We start from the raw sequence: 22,588 nt of genomic DNA on the forward strand, positions 1-22,588 counted from the left end.
GAGTAATCCATCAGCCTTCCTTCCCAGTAAGGATGTGTCACCAGCCTCTCAACACTCAAGCATCGCTGGGCAGAAATAAACAGCACAAGCTGTGCAACCTCACCGCCTAGCAGCTCCCTGCTGGGAGAGGGAAATCTCACACCTGCCAAGGGGACTTCCCAACACTGTCTTGTGCCTGGACTGACCCTTCAAGGGCGGAAGCCGAGGTCCCTGATGGACACACATCCCCCCACACCCCCGTGGCCCTGACCATACCTTGGAGATCCCTGAAATGATGATAGTGCTCTTCTTTCGTGGTGACTTGAGTTTCAGCTTTGAAGACTCACTGAGCTGCCGGATGGCAACCTCAGCCACCGGATCGGAGCCATTCAACACCAGCAGTTCTGCAGCAGGGAAGGTAGCGCTGAGCTCATGAGCAAAACCAAATGCTTCGGGGAACTTCGAGGGGTGACGGAAATGACTGGCAAACATCTCTGATACAGGCCCAGGGCGTAAACTCTGGAGGCTTTGCAAGCCATCTCTCTAAAACAGCCCCTCCACGCGGCTTTGGATGACCTTCAGTAGTAGGGTTGAAAAGTGAGGAAAGCAGCAGGCAGACCAAGCACCTCTACCCTCCGGGGAGACTGAACCTTGAAAGGCAGGGCTGCTGCTTCTCCCTCCAAGAGAGCGGAGCACAGAGGACGTAACCAGAGCCGGGAAGGGCCACATAACCAGCACGGCCACCAGCTTCACGGTGCTCTCCTCCCACAGGAGCTCTCGGAAGAGCCGTGTACACGGACCTCATCTGCTCACTCCCAGACCCCAGGAGGCCAACTCTGTTTTTTTCTTTTTTCCGAACCTCCATTTGACAAACGGGGAAAATGACGGATAGCTGGGTGAGAGATGACCGGGACGGTCTCTGACGCAAGGCACAAGGTTATAACCTACACTATTCTGCTGAGGAAAAGTTAAGAATGGCGGAGATGTTAAGAGGAGCTTTTCCTACGGCAGCCTCAGCCATGGCCTGAGGGCCAGAGAGGTTAGTTTCCAAAGGGACTGGGTGGGGACTGCTGGCCCAGGCCCTGTGATACCACGGTCCCCAGCCCAGAGCTTGGGGTGTCTCAGGAAGGAGTGGGCCTTTGGTTATTCATAATGAACCTCTTTTAACTGCATCCAGTTTATGCTAACGAGGCTCCCCTTACCTCAGGGGAGAGGCAGGGACCTGGGGTCCCCAGTTGGTTCAACATCAATGACCAGTCATGCACTCCACCAAGCCAGTGGAGTGGAGCCCCCACAAACCCCTAAACGACAGGCTCAGAGGGCTTCTGGTCTAGCACCACTAAATGCCAGGAAGGAGCACATCCCGGGCTCCACAGACAGAAGCCCCAGCACGGGACCCTTCTTGCCCTGTCCTGGGTACCTGCTCCCTGGCTGTACATCTGCACCCCTTAGCACAGCCTGGTAAATCTAGGGACGTATCTCCCTGCGTGCTGTGAGTCGTGACTCCAAACTGGTAATGGAGGGTCACGGGCTGGGGGACCCGATAGGTAGGGTCAGAGTGTGGGTCCCTGGGGCTCTGTTGCTTGTGGCTGGCATAGGGAGGCGATAGTCTTGGGGCTGAGCCTTTAACCTGTGGGTCTGAGCTAACTCCTGAGGCCAGCGTCAGAACTGAGTCAACTGTAGGGCACGCAGCTGGTGTCTGCAGAGAAGGGGAACTGCCTGGCTTTGCCACACACTTGGTGCCACAGTGTTGTGGGTAGAGGAACAGTTTTGTCCTTCGCCTCTGGCTCACAGAGAAGGGTCAAGAGAAAGGATCTGCAGAGACCTCCTTGTCACCAAGGAAAAGCCACCAAGAAAAGGGAGGCAGGACAGCTGCCCCAGGACAGCTCTGCCCTGTGTGTTGGAGGGAGCAGTCCTTGGAGCTGGTCATCATGCAGATGCAGCCCAGAAAGCCACAGTTGTCCCTGGTTGCACAGTGGACAGTGACCTGGGGTGGCCCCACTGCCAGGGGTAGTCTGAGGACATCTGCCCAGGTCTTTTAAACCAGACGAAGGGCCCCATAGCATGAGTACTGGAGCACACTGGGGCGGGGCCCTGAGGAAGGGCATCAGAAGTGGTGGCCAAAACAGGGGCTTGGGCTATGTCCTGGACACTGCAGGTGGCCCAGAAGGGCAGGAGCCATAGAGGCATGAGGGCCTGCAAGGGAAGGGCAGTTGCAAACTGCGGGACACAGAACTGTCCCAGGCCGGGGTGGTTGCGCGAGACCTTCTGCTCCTGGCGGGCCTTGCCCCACCTCTGATCTCAGTAGGCCAGAAAGAGAAAGGAGGGTGAGCGAGAGAAGCGCCCACCTGCCTTTTCTCTGATGGGAGGTCACAGGAGGACCAAGGAGAAAGTCCAGTCCTAAATTTAGATGGTGCTGTGATCTAGAGACACACATCTTTTCAAGACACCCGTTCCCCAAGAACCACCATCAAAACCTGAGATGTGCACAGAGGGCTGGGAGCCACTCCTAGCCAGCAGGCTTCAGCAGACAGCGGGACACGCTCCAGCCCTGGGTGCTGCTGTCCCCACAGTTCTGCTTCTCCAACAGCATCAACGTCACCAATGTACTGAAGAGCAGGACAAATTATGTTCAGAAAGGCCTCCTTTGGTTTTTGTATTGATTCTGTTAAAGTGTTCCCTCAACCCTAGCAGGGACTTGGTGTGACTCTGGTAATCTTCCTGTGATTTCCCCATTCTCAGTATCTACTTATCGTTAGGAAAAAAAAAAAAAAAAAACAACTCAGAAAAGGAACCTTGACTTCTAGGCAGACGAGAGGCCTCTGAGAGCAGCTCGACAGCCAGGGGGAGGAGCGTCGCCTGCTCACCTGTGTCTGAAGAAGAGAACGTCTTGCTGACGGGCGCGCCATGGCACGAGATGGCCTGGATGGAGATGTCCTTCTCGATGACCTTCACCTTAACGGGCGTCTTCACCGGAGACTCTGCTGGGGGAGAGCCTGTTACCCAGGACAGGCCAAGTGCAGAATGGAGGGAAAGGGCGCCCTGGCAGTGACCTCAGCCAAACCCAGGACAAACTGGTGCTGGGAGCTCAGACTTCAGTAAAACCTCAGAAATGTTTTAACAAAGCGAGAGTTTCCCTTTGTGCTGCACATCCTCCAGTGGAGCAAGTGGTCTGTTCTGGGTGACAAAGCATTATCATGGGTTTTGTTTACTCGGGTCGAGACACGGATAAACAAGTAATGATCCGTCACACTTGTGCAGGAGTCTCCAAGGTAGTGGCCGTGGGGACGGGTCCAGAATCCAGCCAGATCTGAATAGGAAAGGCACGCCAAGCCTTCTTCTAGAGAAGAAGAAGAAGCCTTCTCACTCCTTCCTGAGACACCCCAAGCTCTGGGCTGGGGACCGTGGTATCACAGGGCCTGGGCCAGCAGTCCCCACCCAGTCCCTTTCTAGATGGCGTGCTTTCCCTGCGTGAATGTGATGTGGTCCTCGATTAACCTGGGTGGGGTGGCCCCGGAGGGCAACTATTTATAATTCCCAGTGGATTTGAGCTTTGGAGCAGACCACAGGGTTGAACCTTGTGTCACCTACCAGGCATTTCATTGATAGAACAGAAAGGTAAGTGTCCAATGCAAAAGTAAGCTCAAGTCTTACCAGCTGCCCCCCTCCTGGCTCAAGGTCACCCTACTAGGCCCAGGGCAGCAGCCCAGAGCCCTCTGCCTTCGAAAGGCCAGCAAGGGACTGTACTCCAGTGTCTCACCAGAGCTCAGTGGGGACGCCCTCCCCACATCGTAGCGAGGCTTGGTCTTCACGGCAGTGACAGTAGTGACCACAGTCCCACAGGGCATCACTGTGCGGTCCTTTTCTATCTTTGCAGCAGCAACAGGGGGAGGGGTTTGCCAGGATTTCAGTTCACCGGGTTCTATGTAAGAAAACTGCAGAGAAGGCTGGTTATTTGTTTTGTAGCACACCTATCCCACAGCACCCATTGGGTTTGGTTCCAGGAACCCCCAGAATGCCAAAATCCTCAGCCACTCAGTCTTATATGAAATGGTGCAGTACTGCGTATAACCTACTTATACTCTCAGGTGCTTTGAGTGATCCCTTGATGACCTGTAGCCCTCCTTCAGTGGAAATGCAGTGTGAGTAGTTACTAGACCTGTTGTTCAGAGAACATGACAAGAAAAAAGGCCTGTGCGTGCTCAGTAGATGTGGTTCCCCAGGGGTTTCAATCCCCAATCAGTGGAATCTGCAGATGAGGAACCCATGGACACCGCAGGCCAACTGTTAGCATGGGGCCGATTAACTAGCAAAGGAACACTGCTTCCTCTGAAATACCCACTAGACTCTTTTTACTTAATGTCACTTAATCTTTTCAGTTGACCTGGATTTCCCCAGAGCCAGCAGAGAACCATGACAGCTGAGCTCAAACACTGCTAACCCTGCACAAAACAACAGTGGAATTAAAAGCCGGAGAACCAAAGATTTTTAAAAGGCCCTTAGGGTTAGTCCCCAAGAGGCTGTCCCGATACGTTATCTCACATGTTGGACAACACAACCCCAGCACCGTGGGCCGGGTCCATCCAAATCTAGACACGCATGCTGTGAAACCATGTCTTTTGCATGAGCCTCGTGGGGCACTGGAGGCAGAGGGAGCCTCTGGCAGCAACAGGAAGCCCCTAGAACAGGAGGTCAGGCCCAAATGTGGTTGTGGACAAGAAGGTCACCATACCTCTGCAGTGACCGAGCCCAGCGCCGAGCTGCTGAGGGTGGGCCCTCCGATCAGCGCGAAACTCTGCAGCCCAGAAGGCTGCTTCTTGAACAGGTCCAGAGGGATAGTGGTCCTGGCCAGCAGACCTAGGGAAGGACAAGGAGGAGCACTGCTGACGTCTGTCAGGCCATGAGCTGATCCCGTTAGCTGGGAAGGGCCCCATTTCAAATCCTGTCAAGTGTCAGGGTCACCAAAGACAGGCGGCAGGGGTGTTCCAGCCAGGAGGCGGCTCTGGGATAGGTCAGAGGCAACCCCCACAACAGGTGTGGAGATGACTGGCCAGAAGCCCACGGACAACTCTGGCACAGGGACAGAGGACGAGAGATCAGATCAGTGTGAATCGAGAAGCTGCCAACTGCACAGAGGACATAAAGAGAACATCCTTATTCTTAGGAAATAGATCCCAAAGAATGTTGGGGTAAAGGGCCATGATGCCCCAGGACTAGGAGGCTGAGGCAGGAGGGTCACACGCTCAAGGCCAGCCTGGGCAGCTTATCTCAAAATAAAACATAAAAAGGGCTGCAGTGTAGCTCGGTGGGAGAGCACCCTTTGGGTCAATCCCCAGAACCACACACACACACACACACAGAGAAGGCAATGAGGCGGAGATGGTAAATAAATTTCATATTCTATATACCTTACCCAATAAAAAAATTAAAAAGTAAGTTTGTTGAGGCTAGGAGGGTTCAGAACTGCTTCTCTAAGCCAAGAATTGTTGAATAAAAGATTCTGAATTGTTAGAAAGAAAGAAAGAAAGAAAGAAAGAAAGAAAGAAAGAGAGAGAGAGAGAGAGAGAGAGAGAGAGAGAAAGAAAGAAAGAAAGAAAGAAAGAAAGAAAGAAAGAAAGAAAGAAAGAAAGAAAACAGATGAACATTTTCCAAAACTGTGACTTGCCAATAATTGAAACTGAGTTGGAACCCAATGTGCCCTTGGAAAGTCCAGTGGCTCAGGGGAGAGGGCCAGGCCCTGGGTGACCTCCCCAGACAGCGGGGCCCGGTTCACCTGCTCACCCACCTTCTGAGGACCACCCGTCCTCTGCAATCTGCAGGTGTAACTCCTTGGACTTCGCATTCAGCTCACTGAGACAGGGAAAATAGCATGAGGCCTTCAGAAAGCAACGCTCGGTGGCCTTCTCAAGGTATGGTAATTTTTTTTCAATAATAGAAAAGAACACAAAGTTGTCAATAGTTAAGAAACTGCGGAGATGTGTAATCAGAACAGGAAAGGTCACCGGCAGCCTCATCCTTTGTACTCGGCTACTCTTAATGCTTGGCCACCTGCCTTCCAGAGTGCCCAGGACAGCTCACTTTGGTGGTGGTGATGCCATGGTCAATGCAAACCAAGGAGCCAGGCTTAACTTTAATTTTTAATTAACTTAATACATAAGCCACCTGTGGCTGGACTTTACCTTGTTGAAAGCTGAACAATTATCTGAAGACACCAAATACCTCCTTCCTCCTCTGGAACATTTTCTTTCCCTTACACAGACATCTTTCCATGTCAATCACTACAGAGAAACAGCATTTTCACAAGTGTCTATTGTGATGCTATTTGGCCTTGTGAAAAATTTACTTGGCCAGCTCCTTAATAACTATTAAGAATGGAGGGGCTGAGGCTGGGGCTCAGTGGTAGACCGCTTGCCTCACATGTGTGAGGCACTGGGTTCGATCCTCAGCACCACATGAAAATAAATAAATAAATAAAGATATTGTGTCCATCTATAACTAAAAAAAAAATCTTAAAAAAAGAATGAATTGGCTGTTTCTAATATTTTATAATTATAAATCAGCTGTGATAAATATCCTTACACATATATCTTTGTACACAGTGCAATTATTCCCTTAAGGAAACTATAACTGTCAAGAAGTAAATACATTTAAGACATATTTTTAAAACATACCTTTTGATGATGTCCATAATATTTACTCCACTGGACATTACTATTCCCTCATTCTTTACCAAACTCCAAGGTGAAAAACAATCTTTTATTTAAGTCTGCACGACTGCACATATTTCTGAGACTCAACATTTTTTTTTTTTTAGAAGTGTATGTCCATCTCTATTTGCATTCTATCTCCAGTTAGGAAATTCTGCCATTTTCTAAGTGGGTATTCCTATTTCATTAACAATTCACAACAGCACTTTGTAAAGATACAGCGGATGCTTTCCTACACCACTTTCTGTAACTACTTGTTGTATGAGCAGATTGATTTCTTGTTTTTAGTCAGGCTTTTAACTGAGTTATTATTTCTACCAATTTTAGGGGGTTTTTTTGTGGGGGGCACTGGGGATTGAACCCAGGGATGCCCAACCTCTGAGCTACATCCAAGTCCCTTTAATTAATTTTTTTTTTTTTTTTTGAGACAGGGTTTTGCCACGTTTTCCAGGCTGGCCTTGAACTTGCAGTCCTCCTGCTGCAGCCTCCAGAGTCACTGGATGATAGGGTGGGCCACTTTCTATTGGATCGTCTGATATTTTTTATTTCTTTCCTACATCCATTATCATTTCCAAGTGTTGGCTGATTTCCTTGGTTAGTCCAGCAACGAAATAAGATCAGCTCCAAGAAGCGGCCAGCCGTCTGCCTCCCTTCCCAGTCTCCGCCCGTCACTTCTTGTTCCCACTTAACTGCAGTGACCAGTTCTTCTAGAACAAAACAGTGGGATCTTCTCCTGTTGTCAGTGGTGCTGCTCTTGAGATTTGCCATTCATAGTATTTTTTAAAGTCTTATTAAGGAAGTATCCATAAATTTTATTCTAATTAAATGTTTTAAAATTAGGAATAGGGGCTGGGGTTGTAGCTCAGTGATAGAGCGCTTGTTCACCCGTGCGGGGCCCTGGGTTCGATCTTCACCACCACATAAAAATAAATAAATAAAATTTTAAAATGTCCAAATACAACTAAAAAATAAATACTTAAAAAAAGATAAAGATAATAAGTTTATTTTCTCCTTCAATTTAAGATACAATAAAATTCATTAATAGATTTCCTTATAGTCCTGGTATGAACTCAAGTGGCTTTATTTTAATTGTGCTTCTAGATTCTACTTGATAATATTTATTTCTTACGTCTTTATTTGTAAGTGCTCTACACCTCTACCTTCTGCTCTATCGCACTTTGGCATCAATGGGAAGTCTCCTTCAGCTCAGGATGGTTGTGTGTCTAAGGGACGTGGGGGAGTTCCATAACAGTTCCCTCTTGTCACAACAGGGGACAAGGAGAAAATTAATCCTGAGAGCTGCCTTTCAAAAGAAACCTGAGTTTGATTTAGAGCTACCTTTATGTGCTTAGAATGGCTTTATTTTCTAACTTAATTTAGCTTTTCAGCATAAACGGTGCTGGACAAGGACTTTGGGCTCTGGAGGTCTGGGCGGACCTGGCCATGGACACTGCCCTGGTGACGGAGGCCGTACTCACAAGGTGAACTCCTCCTCCCAGGTGAGGTGAGTAGTGCTCTTGGCTTGGGTGCTGGTGAACCTCTGGACAGGGTCATTCAGCTGGGCAATGCACACGGGGCTAACGCTGCCTAAAAGAAGGAAAGAGAGATCATACCGAGGCCAGGGACCAAGACAGTCAGTGTAGGTCATACATGATTGGGCAGAGATGGGGGCCGATCCAGGAGGAAATGAAATGCTGACCCTCCTGAGCCCTTCCTCCTGCTGCAGCCTGTCCTCAGGGAGACCCCCCTGCAGGGAACTGTGCCTCCCTGCAGGGGGCTGTTACTGAAGCCTCCTGGGCCCTTGGGTCACTCTGCCGTCACATTTCGGCCCACCTTAAGCGGGGTGCGGGGAGGAGAAAGGCGGGATTGGGGGAACTGCATCAGGACACTGTTTGCATGTACAAGAAGGCCTGAGTTAAAGGGAGAGGCCTCAGCTCACCCACTGTGAGAGTCCACTCTTGCTTTCATTTGCCATTTACACTCTCAAAGCAATGGATTTCACTGGGGTTAAATTTTTTTGTCCTGTATTTGATGTCAGTAGCCCTAGACTGACCCCAAGTAGCCCACAGCCTTTGTCAATCCTGGCTGCAGGCAGGACTGCCCACATGGTCCTACTTCAGATGAGACTGACAGCTTCCCCAAGAAGTCAGTTTTAAGCCTAAACTTAAACTCGGGATGACTCCTAAGTTTGGAGATGCCTTACAGAGAACTCATAACTCTTAACTGACACACAATGTGCGCACACATTTATGGGGTGAGTGTGACATTTCAAAACATGTATGCAATGTGCAACGACCAGTTCAGATTAACCGGCAGACCATCGCCTCCAACACCGGTCACTACTTGGAGTCGCCAGCATTCAGAATCTGCCCTGCTAGCTGAGTGCATGCTTTGTTGTCAACTGCAGTCCCCCACAGGGCTGGAGGACACCAGGAGTCGTGGTGCCTGGCCAACTGTGCCCTGTTTCCACCTCCCTTCATCAGAACTGTGCCCTTCAGATGCTCATGTTGAAAGAAGGCAGGGGGCAACACCGCAGACACAACCGGGTGCCACCAGCGTCCCAGGCCACCTGGAGCCCACCAGGCTCAGGTGCAGAGGCTGTCACTTCCATGCACAGCTACAGCCCCACAAGACCCTGCTGCACCACACCCACCTGAAGCACCAGGATCGTTGAGCAGCGAGACTCGGATGTTCTTCACCAGCAGTTTTAGTTCATGAGCCCTTGGAGGTTTGGGGGGACAGGGTTCCTGAGCAGTAGATGAAGCGCGCTGTAGATTCTGTGGAAAATCAAAGCAAAGAGCATCAACCATGGGGAGAACGTGGACCAGGAGGTGGCCGCTCGGCTCTGTAACAACGCTCCCTGCTCCTGGGGGGGCAGGGCACAGTGAGCCACAGCACTGCTCCTGCTTAGGGGCCTCCTCCGTCCCAGAGAGAGCCAGTGCCTGTCCAGCCAGAGAGGATCCTGGGTCTCGCTGTGGTGGAGACTGCAGCACTGTGGGGCCACGGTCCAGCCCAGGACAGTGCCTTAAATGGTCCTCTCCCGGTGGCAGGAGCCCAGTGCCATCTCACTGATGGGACATTGGCCAGGCGTGAATGGCCTCAGCCATCTGTGTGGGAGGTATCTGAGATGGACTGGCGTGGACAAGCAAGGGGACAGGATCACCCTCGTCTCATCCTCAAAGGCATCAGGGGCGTCCAGCAGCACGCATCGCCAGGTCTGGAGGGCCCCTTGCTAGCCAGCACTTCCCACGCCAGCCGCCAGCCAGCACTCGCTGCTGCCTCCAAGCAGGCGCGAGGGGACCGGGGAGGACCTTTTGCTCAGTGAGAGCCGTGCTGGCAGGGATCCAGACGTGGATTTGGCGCAAAACACCCCTAGGGGGATGCGCGCCAACATCCACAGCGCCACCACCGTCCTTCAGGACACCATCTAGAAGATGCTGTTCTGGACCAGGTCCTCCCGACCGTGAGCTGAGGGTACGTGAGGCCACCAAGTGACGGCAAAAGTCCTTAAAGTCCAGGTGCCTGACAGAACAGCCCACATGTGGGGACAGGACGGAGACAAGGTGTTTTCTCAACTGTACATGTGTGGCGGTCAATTTTGTGTCAACTCCACTGGGTCCTATTTGGTCACACAACATTCTAGGTGTATTTCTGGCTTCAAATTTAATATTTACATTAACAGACCGAGTGGAACACCGGCCCTCCATAATGAGGATGGGCACCACCCAGTCAGCTGGAGGCCCGGTTTGATCTCATATCAGAGAGACTCCTCTTTCTGACCACCTTGAGCTAGGACATGAGTGTTCTTCTGCTCAGGGACTCCAGTGGGAACATCAAAACCTTGGTGGTTTCTGTCCTCGAGCCTGCCAGCTTTGGACTGGAGCTGGTCTTGGTGCTCAACCCTTGGTCTAGAACTATACCCCAGGCACATCAGCCCCTGTGACCATGCGAGCCAATACCTATCCTCTTTATCTACCATGGGTCCTGTCTCTCTGGAGGACAATGACCAGTGCTTATCCTATTTGAGAAAACTACACATTTATTTTAAAATATTTTTGAATTTATGATAGTGTTGAACTTTTTATTTCCTGACTCCATGGATTCTAACAACATGCTACTATTTTGTGAACGTCCTCCATTTTGATGGTAACCTCGGTCACCAGTCAGTCCTCTCTGATCTGCAGGAATCCACTGTGATGGAACTACTGACGGTGGGTGGCTGGCCTCTGCTCACCCTCTGGGAGGCACGGCCCACCCTCTCTTTGGGAAGGCCTGACAGATGAGCCTGGCCTCCACCATCCTGCACCGCCCAGAGGCTCTGCTGGTGGGCTGCGTCACCAGCCTGGCCCTGGTCCAGGCCCCGCAGTCTCAGTCCACCCAGCGCACTCTGTGCTGCTGGCTTCTGGGGTATAGTTCTCATCACCAGTCTGGCTTCCCAGGTCCCTCAGGGTCAGGGTCTGGATTTGTAATGCCCCCAACGAGCTCCTGTGTTAGGCAACCCAGCGATGCTTAGAGGTGAAAAGACGGATCGTGAGAGCTGTGGCCTCATCAGTGGATGACTCCATTTGATGACTAAGAGTTTGAATGGACTAGTGGGTGCTAGCTGTAGGCAGGTGGGGTGTGGCTGGAGGAATCAGGTCACTGGGGGTGTGGCTTTAGACTATACCTGTTCCTGGGCCCTCCCTCTCTCCCTCTCTCTCTCTCTCTCTCTGCTTCCTGGCTGCCAAGAGCTGGGCAGCTTCCCTCTCCACACCCTTCACCATGATGCTCTTCTGCCTCCTCTCAGGCCCAGGGCAATGAAGCTGGCTGACCTTGGCCTGAACCCCTGAAATCATGAGCCCGAATAAACTTTTCCTCCTCTAACTTGCTCTTGCCAGGTATTTTGGTCACAGCCACCAAAGCTGGGTGAAACACTTATTCTTGGAAGGATGGAGGCCGGGGAGTAGGCTTCGACGAGGCAATAAGAAGTCAAGCTGGAGCTCATGCAAAGCAGAGGCCTGGCCTCAACTGGGCCTCATGGAGCATGCAACCCTGTGCCCGGCCCAGGGCTCCATCCCAAGGCCACAGGGATATCCATCGGGCAGTGCTCACGCCAGCTCGGCTCCACAGAGGGAGGCAGAGACACAGAAACGCACGTTCCCCAAGAGCGGCAGCCAGATGCTCAACAGCGCTCAGAAACACCGCACCCTGCAACGAATGGACTTACCTGAGCTTCCTTTATATCCGTGGGCTTGGTGCTCAGAACCACCGATGGAGAGGTGGAACTCACCAGGTGCTTCAAAATATCCTTGAGGGTCTCAGATATTGCATTTGTCTCTCCCACCTGGCCCTAGGGAGAGGAATGGTCATGGAGTCATTTCACAACCGGGCATCTGGCAGGAAGCTCACAGCAGACTAGAGGTGGGGGCTGTGCTGGCCCTTGTCCCTGGGACTCCAGGACAGACAGACAAGCATCCCCACTCTCACCTGGAGACAGGGTCATTTTACTGGTTTCAGAGGTAATTCACACCTCTCACAGCAGATTCCTAAACATGCAGACAGACACGCAGCGTAGGAATGTCAACGTTCCCGCGCACCCTTCCTTCCCATGTTGCCCCTCAACTTACGCACACACGTTTTTTTCCCTTTCTTATATAAGATTTGATTTCTTTTGAAAATTACAAAGTATTGAAGAACATGAAAAGAACCAAGAAGAACGAAGAACCAAGCAGAGGACTTCCGTTAGCAGACGGCAGGACATAGGAGGTTACAATAATTAGTACCCAGCAGAATACGTTCATATGTTCTAGAATGTTCTTGGCATCACTCTTCATGGGCACCTCAAGCTGGAGGCCATCTAAGTGGAGCGGACCGACTCCCTCTGAAGTCCCAATGCTGAGACCCTCCCCCCAGGTGATAGAATAGGACGTGGGCCATTGGGAGGTGGAGGGCAGGAGGTGGCACTTTCCTGATAGGATCGGTGCCTCACGGGAGGGGCCCCGAGAGCTCCCGCCCTCCTTCACCCCCTGAGGACCAGCATAAGGCAGCTCTCTGCAACCTGGGGCGGGCCCTCACTGGGGCAGCTGAGGACTTCCATTCTAAAGATGAAGTTCTGCTGTTTGTAAATCTGCAGGCCTGTGGTAGCGGTCACAGCAGCCTGGACTAAGCCACAGAGTGCCCGTTGATGGCTGCATAGACTCAGGGACTGTAGCAGTCTCAGGACGGAACAGCATAGCAATGAGTAAAATGCGCCCACATGGGAGGCGTGGGTGAACCTCAGGGGGAAAGGGGCCGAGCCCAGAAAGCCCTGGCTGACCCTGAGGGGCTGGGCAGCACACGGTGGCCCTGGGGAACTTCCTTGGGGCGAATTCCATTTGAGGTGGGTGCTGGGTGCTCGGAGGCTTGTGCACTGTTCCGTAAGCATGTCACAATCAACTTTTTAGCAAGCAGGACCTATTTTTTAAAACCCCAACTAACCTAAAGGTGCTTTGGTTGAGTTTTTCCAAAAAAGACTTATTTAAATATCGGCTTTTGTTTTAACCCTGACTCCGGGGCTGGATGGGTGTTTGCTGAAGCCGCAGCACACCCTGGGGCCGCCTGGGTCATTCCTTCCGAGGTCTCGGGGAGAGCAGCTGCGCGGAGCAAGTGTCCGCCATGATTCTGTGCCTTGTCCTAGTGCTGGCTCTGCTGCTGGTGGCTGGAGCCCTCGGTCACCTCCACTCCCAACCCTCACTGCTGAGTCCCAGCCCAGCCAGCCTGCTCCGGACCAGCCTCACCAGGGCTACAGGCTGGTGGACGTGTCCCAGGAGCCCTGTGGGGCAGAAAGAGATTTCAGAAAGCAGTCTGGAGCTGGTCTGTGTGGTCCCAAGGACAACCAGCTGGCCTGTCCCCTCCTCTGCCAGGACTTCTTACAGTGAGCTTGGTAAAAATCTACCATTTACTGAAAATTGACTCTCTGCCAGGATCTCTGAAATAATAAGAATGGAAATTGCTGACACTATGGCTCCCACCATGTGCCAGGCTCACTCACAGACCTGCAGGTCTTAACTGGCTGACTCCCCACAACCGCCCCGAGCATCACTGTCTCCATTTCACAGGGGAGGAAACTGGAGCACAGGGAAGTCAATAAACATGGTGGGGTCACACAGCCCCAAATTAGCAGAGCCAGGAGTCAAATCCAGGGAGGTCAGGGCTGTGGTGATCTGGGCTTTGACTGTACCCATCAACCCCTCATGAATAGAGCTTGACAACTTATTTCTTATTTTAAATTGAGATGAAATTCGTGTGGCATAAAATAAACCATTTTAAAGTGGACATTTCATTGCTGTTCAGTACCTTCGCAATGTCCTGTGCCCACCACCCCCATCGTGTTCCAACACCATCACCATGCCCCAGAGCAAACCCGTGCCCCCACCCCCTCAGCGCCCCTCCCCCAGCCCCAGGGCTCCACATGATGGACCCTACAATATGTGGCCCCATGACTGGCTGCTGTCACTTGGCATGGCTTTCAAGGCCGCCCAGTGGCAGCACACCAGAGCTCCATTCCTTCCAGGCTGATGACATCCTGCGGATGGGTGTGCCCCGCCTGGGGTTTCTGACCTGCCCATTTCTCCTCACCCAGCAGAGTGGGCAGCCCCGGGTGGGAGGCGGGCCCCGGGCCCCAAATGCCAGTTGTTACCACACCCCAGGTTCCAGAGCAGCTGCCTTCAGCCCCCACCCAGCTCCTTCCTTGCCCAGCCGCCCCCAGGGCCATCCTTCTCTAGCTGGCCTGTGGGCGCGTCACTGAGCACGGCAGGCCAGCTCTGGGAGACACACACCCCACCTGGCAGAGGGGGTGCTGGAGGTGGGGAACAGACAGCCACTGCCCAGGCATCATGCTACCAGTGGCAAGAAAGGGGCACAGGATGATATTTGGAAAAGGAAATACAAGAAGGTGACAAACACCAATGACCCAAATCACCACGTGCAGGAGGTGGCCAGGGGCGGAGGGAGGAGCAGCATGGGACCTTGGAGTCCAGCCTTCCCGATGGCTTTGACTTTTGAATCACGCTGATATTTTACGGATTCAAAAAACATGTAAATCAACACAGATGGAGAGAAAACCCACAAACAGACACCAACATAGACGAACTAACCAACATCAAACTGATAACATAACCATCCAAGAAAAAAGCAATTCAAATGATTTTTGGACAGAGGAAGGTATCCTCACCAGGACACCTTCTGATGCCAGGGTCAGGGGGCACTCCTGAACGCGGGTGCCGAGGGTGTCAGGGAGGGAGGAAGCAGCCATGTGGCCTGGACAAGCCACACCCGTGTGCGAGAAAGGGGATGGGAGTGAGGGGGAGGAGGAAGGGGAACTGAGGGACAGCCTGGGTGAGGGACAGGCCAGTGACAGGTGCCGTCCGACCACGCACTCAAGTCTACTAGCAAACAGCAGAACACCGCCTGCCACTCCATCGAGACAGGAGGCTCAAGTATCTACTGGAAACTAAGCCTGCCCCTCTCGGCTGTGCTGATGCCTCAGGCGCTGAACTAGAGGAACCGACAAGGTGGTGTCTTGAGCCACCAGAAAGGAGATCCCTGACAACCCCAGCTTTGGCTCTGTGTCACCTCTCCAGCAAGAGAAGGGAGACGGGGCTCCTTGCGGCCTACCCACTCCCCATTTCTAAGTTCACTTCTTCAACCCCTGAGACTGGGAAGCTGGAAGGAATTTACCCTGAGGTTTTAGAGGCTTCCTTGCGGAAATAGGGGAAGAAAGAGGCCCCACCCTGGGGAGGCAGGCTTCAGCCAGCCTCTGCACAGGAGCCCTCAGCCAGGGAGTGTCGGGGACCCACGGCTGCATGGCCACAGGGGCTGGTGCCTTCCACGGCACTGAAGGCCCGAGACAGTCCCTGCCCACTAGGCCCACACCTGGGGTGGGGCTGGGCATCAGGAATTTTAAAAGCAGCCAGGAGATTCCAGTGGCACCAGAGCCCCCTGAGCTGCCTCTCGGAGTGCCCCGTCTTGGTGTCCAGGCAGCCTGGGAGGGCAGCGGGGACGGGGAAGCAGGTGCCCAACAGCTGGGTGTCTGTGGATCTGAGCCTCAGCTTTCCACCCGCTGTTCTCATCACGCCTGCCTTCTCAACCACGGAGGATCACAGACACGGAGGGACTGACCTCCCCTGGTGCCCGGGGCTGGATCTTGATGGTCACTTCTGGCACGTGGATGTAGGACCACCGAATCTGGATGTCTTCTCTCTTTTCTTTCATGTGGAGCTCCAGCTATTAGAAAGAAAGAAAGAAAGAATAAACAAGTGTGTCGGATGGCTGCTCTTTCCACCAGACCCCGGCAACCTGTGTACGTGCACAACGAGGGACGTGCAGTTTCCTGGCACTGGCATCCAGAGCTGCACTGGGCCTCTTGTCACCATCATTAGAAACACGTCCCTCTGTGCTGCATTACACACTGTTTGTAATAACATGTAAAATAGGTCTTATTATTACAAATCTGTTATCACAAAATAATGGTAGTGCTGATTTTTTTTTTAACTTATAACAATAATGGATTGTTTTAAAGTTGACTTTTTTCAAAACCGAAGCTAGCACCTCCCCCAGCTCTGCCCAGCTGTCTTTCTGAGCTGTGTAGACACCTGTGGTCCAGCACCTGACTCCCCACAGGTGCCACCGGCCTTGTCCCACCAGTCGGCAACAGTCCTGACCAGCCTGGAGGCCTGACGGGGCAGTCTCTGGATTCATCATGCGTGTGTGTGCGTGTATGTGCATGTGCGTGTGTGTGCATTGTGTGCATGTGCAGGTGTGTGCGTGTGCATGTGTGTGTGTGCGTGTATGCGTGTGTGTGCGTGTGTGTGTGTGCATGTGCGTGTTTTATGTCCCATACATATGGTGCAACATGGAAGCTTACAGTCTAAGATGACACAAGTAGCAACAAGAACATGGACGTTACAGCCCTGTAACTCAGGCCACACTGAGCGTGACGTGTGCCCAACCCCACCCCAGATGTGGACCTAATGGGCAGGGACTGTCTTGGGCCTTTAGTGCAGGGGATGAGTCTATGAGAACTGTCTTCTTGGGACTTGCAGAATCTGCCCAGCCTCACCTGCAGATGAACGGGGGAGAGCTGTACGTCATATAGCTGGTGTCCCGAGCCCGTCACCGAGGGCGCTGCGCTGACCAGGAACTGAAGGGTCTTGCTCATCACGTGACAGGTCACCACCTGCAGGAGGGACAGGTGACAGGAAGAACTGTACAGGAGAGCAAGTGGCACCACAGGCATCTTTATGTCAGAATGCAGCAATCCAGACTTCCTTCCTTAGTGAGGGCAGAACTTCCATAAACTTGGATAAATATCCAGATCTACCTCTTCCTTAATATGTAGTAATTTTAAAACTAGAAAAGATATATCAAATTCTTGCTTCCTGATGGGTCACTCTAATTGTTTCTTTACACACATAACGAGTTTTCTTTTTTGCTTTGTTGTATTTTTCCCACCATGACAGATTTTAAACTCCCTAGACATGTCCATGTTCATAAAGAGCAAAAGCCATTAGCCATCTTCTCTCACTAAAAATGAGCCTTAAAAAGATGTTACGTATGTAAATTTTAAGTAAAAAATTTAAAATTCATCTGGAACACAAGAAATTGTTTATATCTAAATAATCTTAACATGGTTCTTCAAAGACGCGGAAATAATTGAAAGAACGTATGAAATACCAAATGACTTAAGTGACACAGCCTTAGTAAAATAGTTACAAAATGAACTTATTTTATAGAATAAGAATTTAAAGGACAGAGACAAGCAACCACAAAAGGGAGTAAACCAAACTCAACTCCTCCTGTGTCTGGAAGCACGTTAGAGGGTGTTGACGTCACAGCCCAGACCGAGATGGCTAGTCTCCAGTCCCTTACGGAGCAGAGCGGTAGAGGAGGCCTCAGTGATCCCTGGCAGCACGCCATGCAGGCACAGTGCTGGCCGGTGATGAGGCCCGGTGCCCGCTGCATGGGCTGAGGGCAGCGGGGCCCAATGGGCACTGGATAACCAACAGGGTGGACGAAGAGGCTCCAGCAGTGGCCAGTGTTTGGCCAAAGCCCAGTCATCAGGAGGCTCAGGGTAAGCAAAATGGATCTCACCTTCCCAGGGGAATGGCTGACCCCACCATTGGGGGGGGGGGGCGTTTGCTTGGGGAGGGAGAGAAAATTCTTTAATTCTCTGGTGGATTTATCAGAATCTAAAATACCAAGTAGAGAGATTATCAAAATAATGATTTTGCCAGGGCCTGCTACTCAGGCCGGGGCCATCCCCTCCTCCCTCTTGTCCCCTGGCTTCCCACCCCCGGCCATCCTGCATCTGCTGTGTCCACCTCAGTGCCCTTCGCACACACCATGTGGAGCCTGGCACGGCTGCTCCCAGCATCCAGGACGAGAGGCAGAGGTCCCACGGATCCAGCAGAAGATCCTTGCCTCCCACCAGCCCCGGCAGAAAGGCCAGACTCTTTGTGTCCCTCTGTGTTTGTGACATCCTCCAGAGACCGACCACAGGGATCAGTTACGTCTTCACAAAGGCCTGGGACAACTAACGGGTGGATAGAAATGTCACTTGTTTATTAAATATGTGTCAGCCCTAAACAATCCTTTCTGGAGACGCATATTTTGATGGCAGGTGAGCTACCCGCTCATCACGTGGAGGAAACCGGCTCTGCTTGGTCTCCACGGACCTGGCTCGTTCTGCATGACCACAAGACAGCAGGACACGCAAGGGCACGTGGTGCTTCCGCTGCCTTCTCGGGAGCCCTCCTGCACTCAACAAGTCAGACTGTTACTCTGGAAACGATTCCTCAGTGCCTTGACGCACGCACGCATGCAGTCCAGCCAGCAGGAAGCCCCCCCCCCCCATTTCTGGAAACACAGAGCTCTAAACAAGTGTCTAAGGACTAGGCGCATCAGTAGCCGGGCTCGGTGGCACACGCCTGTGAGCCCAACAACTTGGGAGGCGGGGGCAGGAGGATCACAAGTGCCAGGCCAGCCTGGGCAACTCAGCTAGGCCCTAAGCAGCTTCGTGAGACCCTGTCTCAAAAATTCAAAAAGTTTTAATAAGGACTGGGGATTCAGCTCAGTGACAAAGTGCCCCTGGGTTCAACCCCCAGACCAAAAACAAAACAAAAAAAGGACTTTAAAACTTCTAGAAGGCATAACTGGAAAGCTCGGGACTGACCACCCCAGGCACCGATGGGGACCTCGCTGGGCTGGACTCTCTTCACAGCCCCCAGAGCGTCCTCCCTCGGCCCTGTGGCCATGGCTTCCCTCCCCCTAAATAAAGCTAGCCGGCCAGACCAAATTTCCGGGCTTCCCCTTGGCATTCAGCTAGAAAGCTCATTAAGAAGCCACTGAACCTGCTGTGACATTTTGATACGCCCACACAGAATGCTCCCACGCTGCCCCAGGGGCTGCTGGGAGGGACAGCCATTGGGGCCAAATCCTCTCCTGGACCAGCCTCCACCTCTGCGGCCTGAGAATAATAATGCCCCATTTGTCAAATGGACAAGAACAAAATGGAAAGGAGGTTTTAAAAATAAGTAATCTTCTTTTAGAGAATTAAGGTGTTATCCACAATGAGGATTAAATTCTCCCAACCCGTACAAACAGGGTGCGCCTTCTCTGTTGGAGAGGGGCCCAGGAACTGTGGAAGGCAGGATTGGCACGTGCAAGTTCAGTGGATCCTCCAACGGTTGGCCTTCCTGGGGGCCAGAGTGTCCAGGGCTGACATCTGCTTCGATGCCTATGCACAGAGACATCTTGAATCCCACAGCTCCCTCCCCCAACACAGCAACGATCCTGAGAATTGCTTCGTAATCTTCCGGTCAGCTCCTGAGGGAGTCCCAATTATGTGCCACGATTTAAAAACTGCTTTCAAGTCCTCACTTGGGTTTTATGTATCTCCCTTGGAAAGAGTCTGAGATTAGTATTGGATTTTTAAAAAGTTAAATAGAAGTCATGTCTGGTATCTGCAGTGGCGACAGAGGGCTGTTCCAGGGACGGCAGTGAATCCCACCTGCCCATGGCAGAGCTCCACAAAGCCTCGATGTGCCTTCCAGGGAACACGCTCCTCGGAAGCAGTCACCCGTAGACCTGCTTAACTCTTGAGATTATTTTTCCAAAGCAAACAAAGAAGTTCTCAGTTATTTACACAGCTTCGAAATCAACAGGAGGCTGACCTGTGTATCCTAAGTGAACGCCTCTCCACTCAGGTAGGAAGCGCAGGCTGCACCTGGTGAGGGCAGCAAGGTGGAGAGGCTCCAGGGTCCTGAGTGGCGGCAGGGGAGGCCTGGGTCAGCGGAGGACTGCTGCACCCCAGGGATAGAGAGGGGGCAGCTGGTGGGAGCACCGTCAGACAGGAAGGGCCACTGGCTCCCGGTCCTCAGTGACCTGGGCCGGCAGGGGCTTTCATGCACCTTTCTGATCTTTCTCCAGCAGCAAGACCTTGAACTCGGAGAGCCACATACCTGTGCCAAGGGCTCTTATCTGGAAACTGGCCTCCTTTGTTTAGACTGGAGCCAGAAAGCTCCAGGCTGAGATGCTCCCAGGTTTTGCAATTGTTTGCCAACAGGAAGCTCCCCACATCTCCAGATCCCACCGTTCTCTTTCACTTTCCTTTTCAATTCAGCTTCACAGTGGCCTCAGCACCTTCCCTTGGAACACTCTAGGGAACTGGAGATAATTTAATTATTTTTGTCTCCAAAGAAACTACCAATGCACACACACGGTGCATCTTAAAGGTTTATGTTATTGAATAGTTTTCATCTTTGTTTGTTTGTTTGGTACCAGGGATTGAACCCAGGGGCACTTTACCCTGAACCACATTCTTAGCCCCTTTTGTTTTAATTTGAGACAGTGTCTTGCCGAGTTGCTCAGGGCCTTACTAAATCGCTGAGGTTGGCTCTCAACTTGCCATCCTCCTGCCTCAGCCTCCAGAACCCCAGGGATTACAGGTATGTGTCACCATGCCCGGCTGAATATTTTTCACTTGAATCATACTACACAAGGAAAGAATCCCCGAATAAAATGATTCACCAAACATTCACAGCTGCTAAGCAGCTCTGCAATCTAGTCTCACCTCTGTAAATACTCTCAAAGACGGTATGAGCTAGAGTAAAAAAATAATATTCTACTCTGGAACAGAGGCTCCTCAATTTAAAAAATAAAGTCCATTAGAACTAAATATTATTAGAACCCTACTAAGTTAACCCTGTGGCCCACTAGGTCGCAGTGTACAGCTGAAGATGTATTTTGTAAGGAACTTTCCCAGAAGGTGGAGATGAAAAGTGCGGGGACCAAGATGGCAGGCGACCCGGGCGCGTGCTGGGTGGACAGGCAGGCCCGGGCCACACAGGGTACCTGCTCCAGCACTGCTCTCCTCCCCTCCTGTGTTGGACACTTTCAATGAGCACGGAGGCTGTTCAGCCCCCCTGTGCCACAGGGAGGTACCGAGACACCCACCATGGCTCAACGCGGGCCATCCATGGCTTACAAATCTGCTCTCCCCCATCAACTGTATATGAAAGGAGATTTCCTTCAAAGGAAGGGCAGGAGAGAACTCACGGTGGGGGGCTGGCGATTAGTTCTTCCCGTTTGGGGCCAGTTTGCTTTGTCACATCAACCCCCAACGCACACTGACTCTTAGTGTCCACAAGGGTCCTCTTACCCCGTCTCCTCCAAAGTCAAGCCGTCCCAGAGGGCTGACTTGGCTTGGAGTTCCATACACAGCCACTCAGAGAGCAGGTGGCCTGGGGGCAGGCGATTCTCCCACTCGGGGTGGCATCTATGGTGCAGCTCCAGGGCAGGCTTCCCAAGAGGAACCTAGTCACCTGCCTTTAGAAAGACCCAAGTTCAAAATAATTCCACCACCTCTTGGCATCTGGGCCTGAGTGCCAGGTTACTGGAGCACCTGGACTTTCCACGTCACACAAAGCAAAACAGAAACAGGGCCGACTGAGCTTCCTGTCTGCACACAGGGAGACAAGCAGGAGCAATCCCACAAGAAACGGACGAGCAGGAGACCGGGCGGGTTCACACACGATGCTCAGGAGCACAGGGCCCACACCATACGCCACACTCACCCAGCACCGCCTGGGTTTCCCCAGCCTACAAGGCGGGCAGGATTCTGGGGGAAATTCCGTGCACTTGAACCCGTCTGTTCATTGCCGGGGTTTCACATAAGCAAAGCTGGCGAGGTCCTTTCTGTCATGGTGGACGAGGTGTGGGAACCAGCGCAAGGGAACCCACAGCAGTGGGAATGCTGCCTACCGGAGGCCCAACCCCCCGCTCTGCTACTCGGCAGCTCGTACCTGGGCCACGTGACTGCCCCTGCCTCGGCTTCCCCGGTGTGTGAGGGCAGGTTTCCTCTTCTGGTAAAGGAGCACCGTGAACCTGGAGTAGAATGCTCCCAGGCCTTGCCCAGGCTCCGCTCACCCCAAAGCCAGCACAAGGAGAGATGCGGCAGGATGGTGGGGCACTGCATCACACGGGCTTCTCAGCTGCACAGTCCTGCCAGGAGGATTCACACAGGTGGACACAGACCCTGCGGCCCAGAGCCAGAAGTGGGCACCCCCTCAAGCCAGATTCGTCAGTGTCCCCTGGTTTTCCACCTGGCCCTTTCTGCAGGCTGGATGGGTTATAACTTTGGCTTAGAACTTGAACCTAAATTGACCCTTGTGCCCTTAGGAGCCTCTGTTTACTTAGAAATGGCACCAAAACAGAGACAATTAAAGCTTCTCATGGAAAAAGACAACAGCACCTGCAACCTCCTGAGAGGGTCACAGCACCACCACGAATTGTACTGGCAAGTTTCCCAAACACAGGGCATTCCGACACCCTCGCCGTGCTTCTAAGGAAGAGTGACTGTGGTGAGCAGCCACACCACCACAACC

The 22,588-nt window shown here is 52.3% G+C and overlaps 1 protein-coding gene across 1 annotated transcript in view; it reads right to left on the reverse strand.

Moving 5' to 3' along the window:
• Positions 1-22,588, reverse strand: part of C2cd2 (C2 calcium dependent domain containing 2) — a gene marked incomplete at its 5' end in the record, with an annotated part of 51,803 nt that overhangs the window by 13,947 nt on the left and 15,268 nt on the right. The window contains 10 exons of the mRNA XM_015478795.2: positions 256-383; positions 2,847-2,960; positions 3,740-3,914; positions 4,712-4,836; positions 5,765-5,829; positions 8,165-8,273; positions 9,340-9,463; positions 11,893-12,015; positions 15,825-15,929; positions 16,765-16,881. Coding sequence (XP_015334281.2) covers positions 256-383; positions 2,847-2,960; positions 3,740-3,914; positions 4,712-4,836; positions 5,765-5,829; positions 8,165-8,273; positions 9,340-9,463; positions 11,893-12,015; positions 15,825-15,929; positions 16,765-16,881 — 1,185 coding nt within the window. The remainder of the gene's footprint in view (positions 1-255; positions 384-2,846; positions 2,961-3,739; positions 3,915-4,711; positions 4,837-5,764; positions 5,830-8,164; positions 8,274-9,339; positions 9,464-11,892; positions 12,016-15,824; positions 15,930-16,764; positions 16,882-22,588) is intronic.

Source organism: Marmota marmota, unplaced genomic scaffold (genome assembly GCF_001458135.2).
Source record: "Marmota marmota marmota unplaced genomic scaffold, marMar, whole genome shotgun sequence".
In the NCBI taxonomy this organism is placed as follows: domain Eukaryota; kingdom Metazoa; phylum Chordata; class Mammalia; order Rodentia; family Sciuridae; genus Marmota; species Marmota marmota.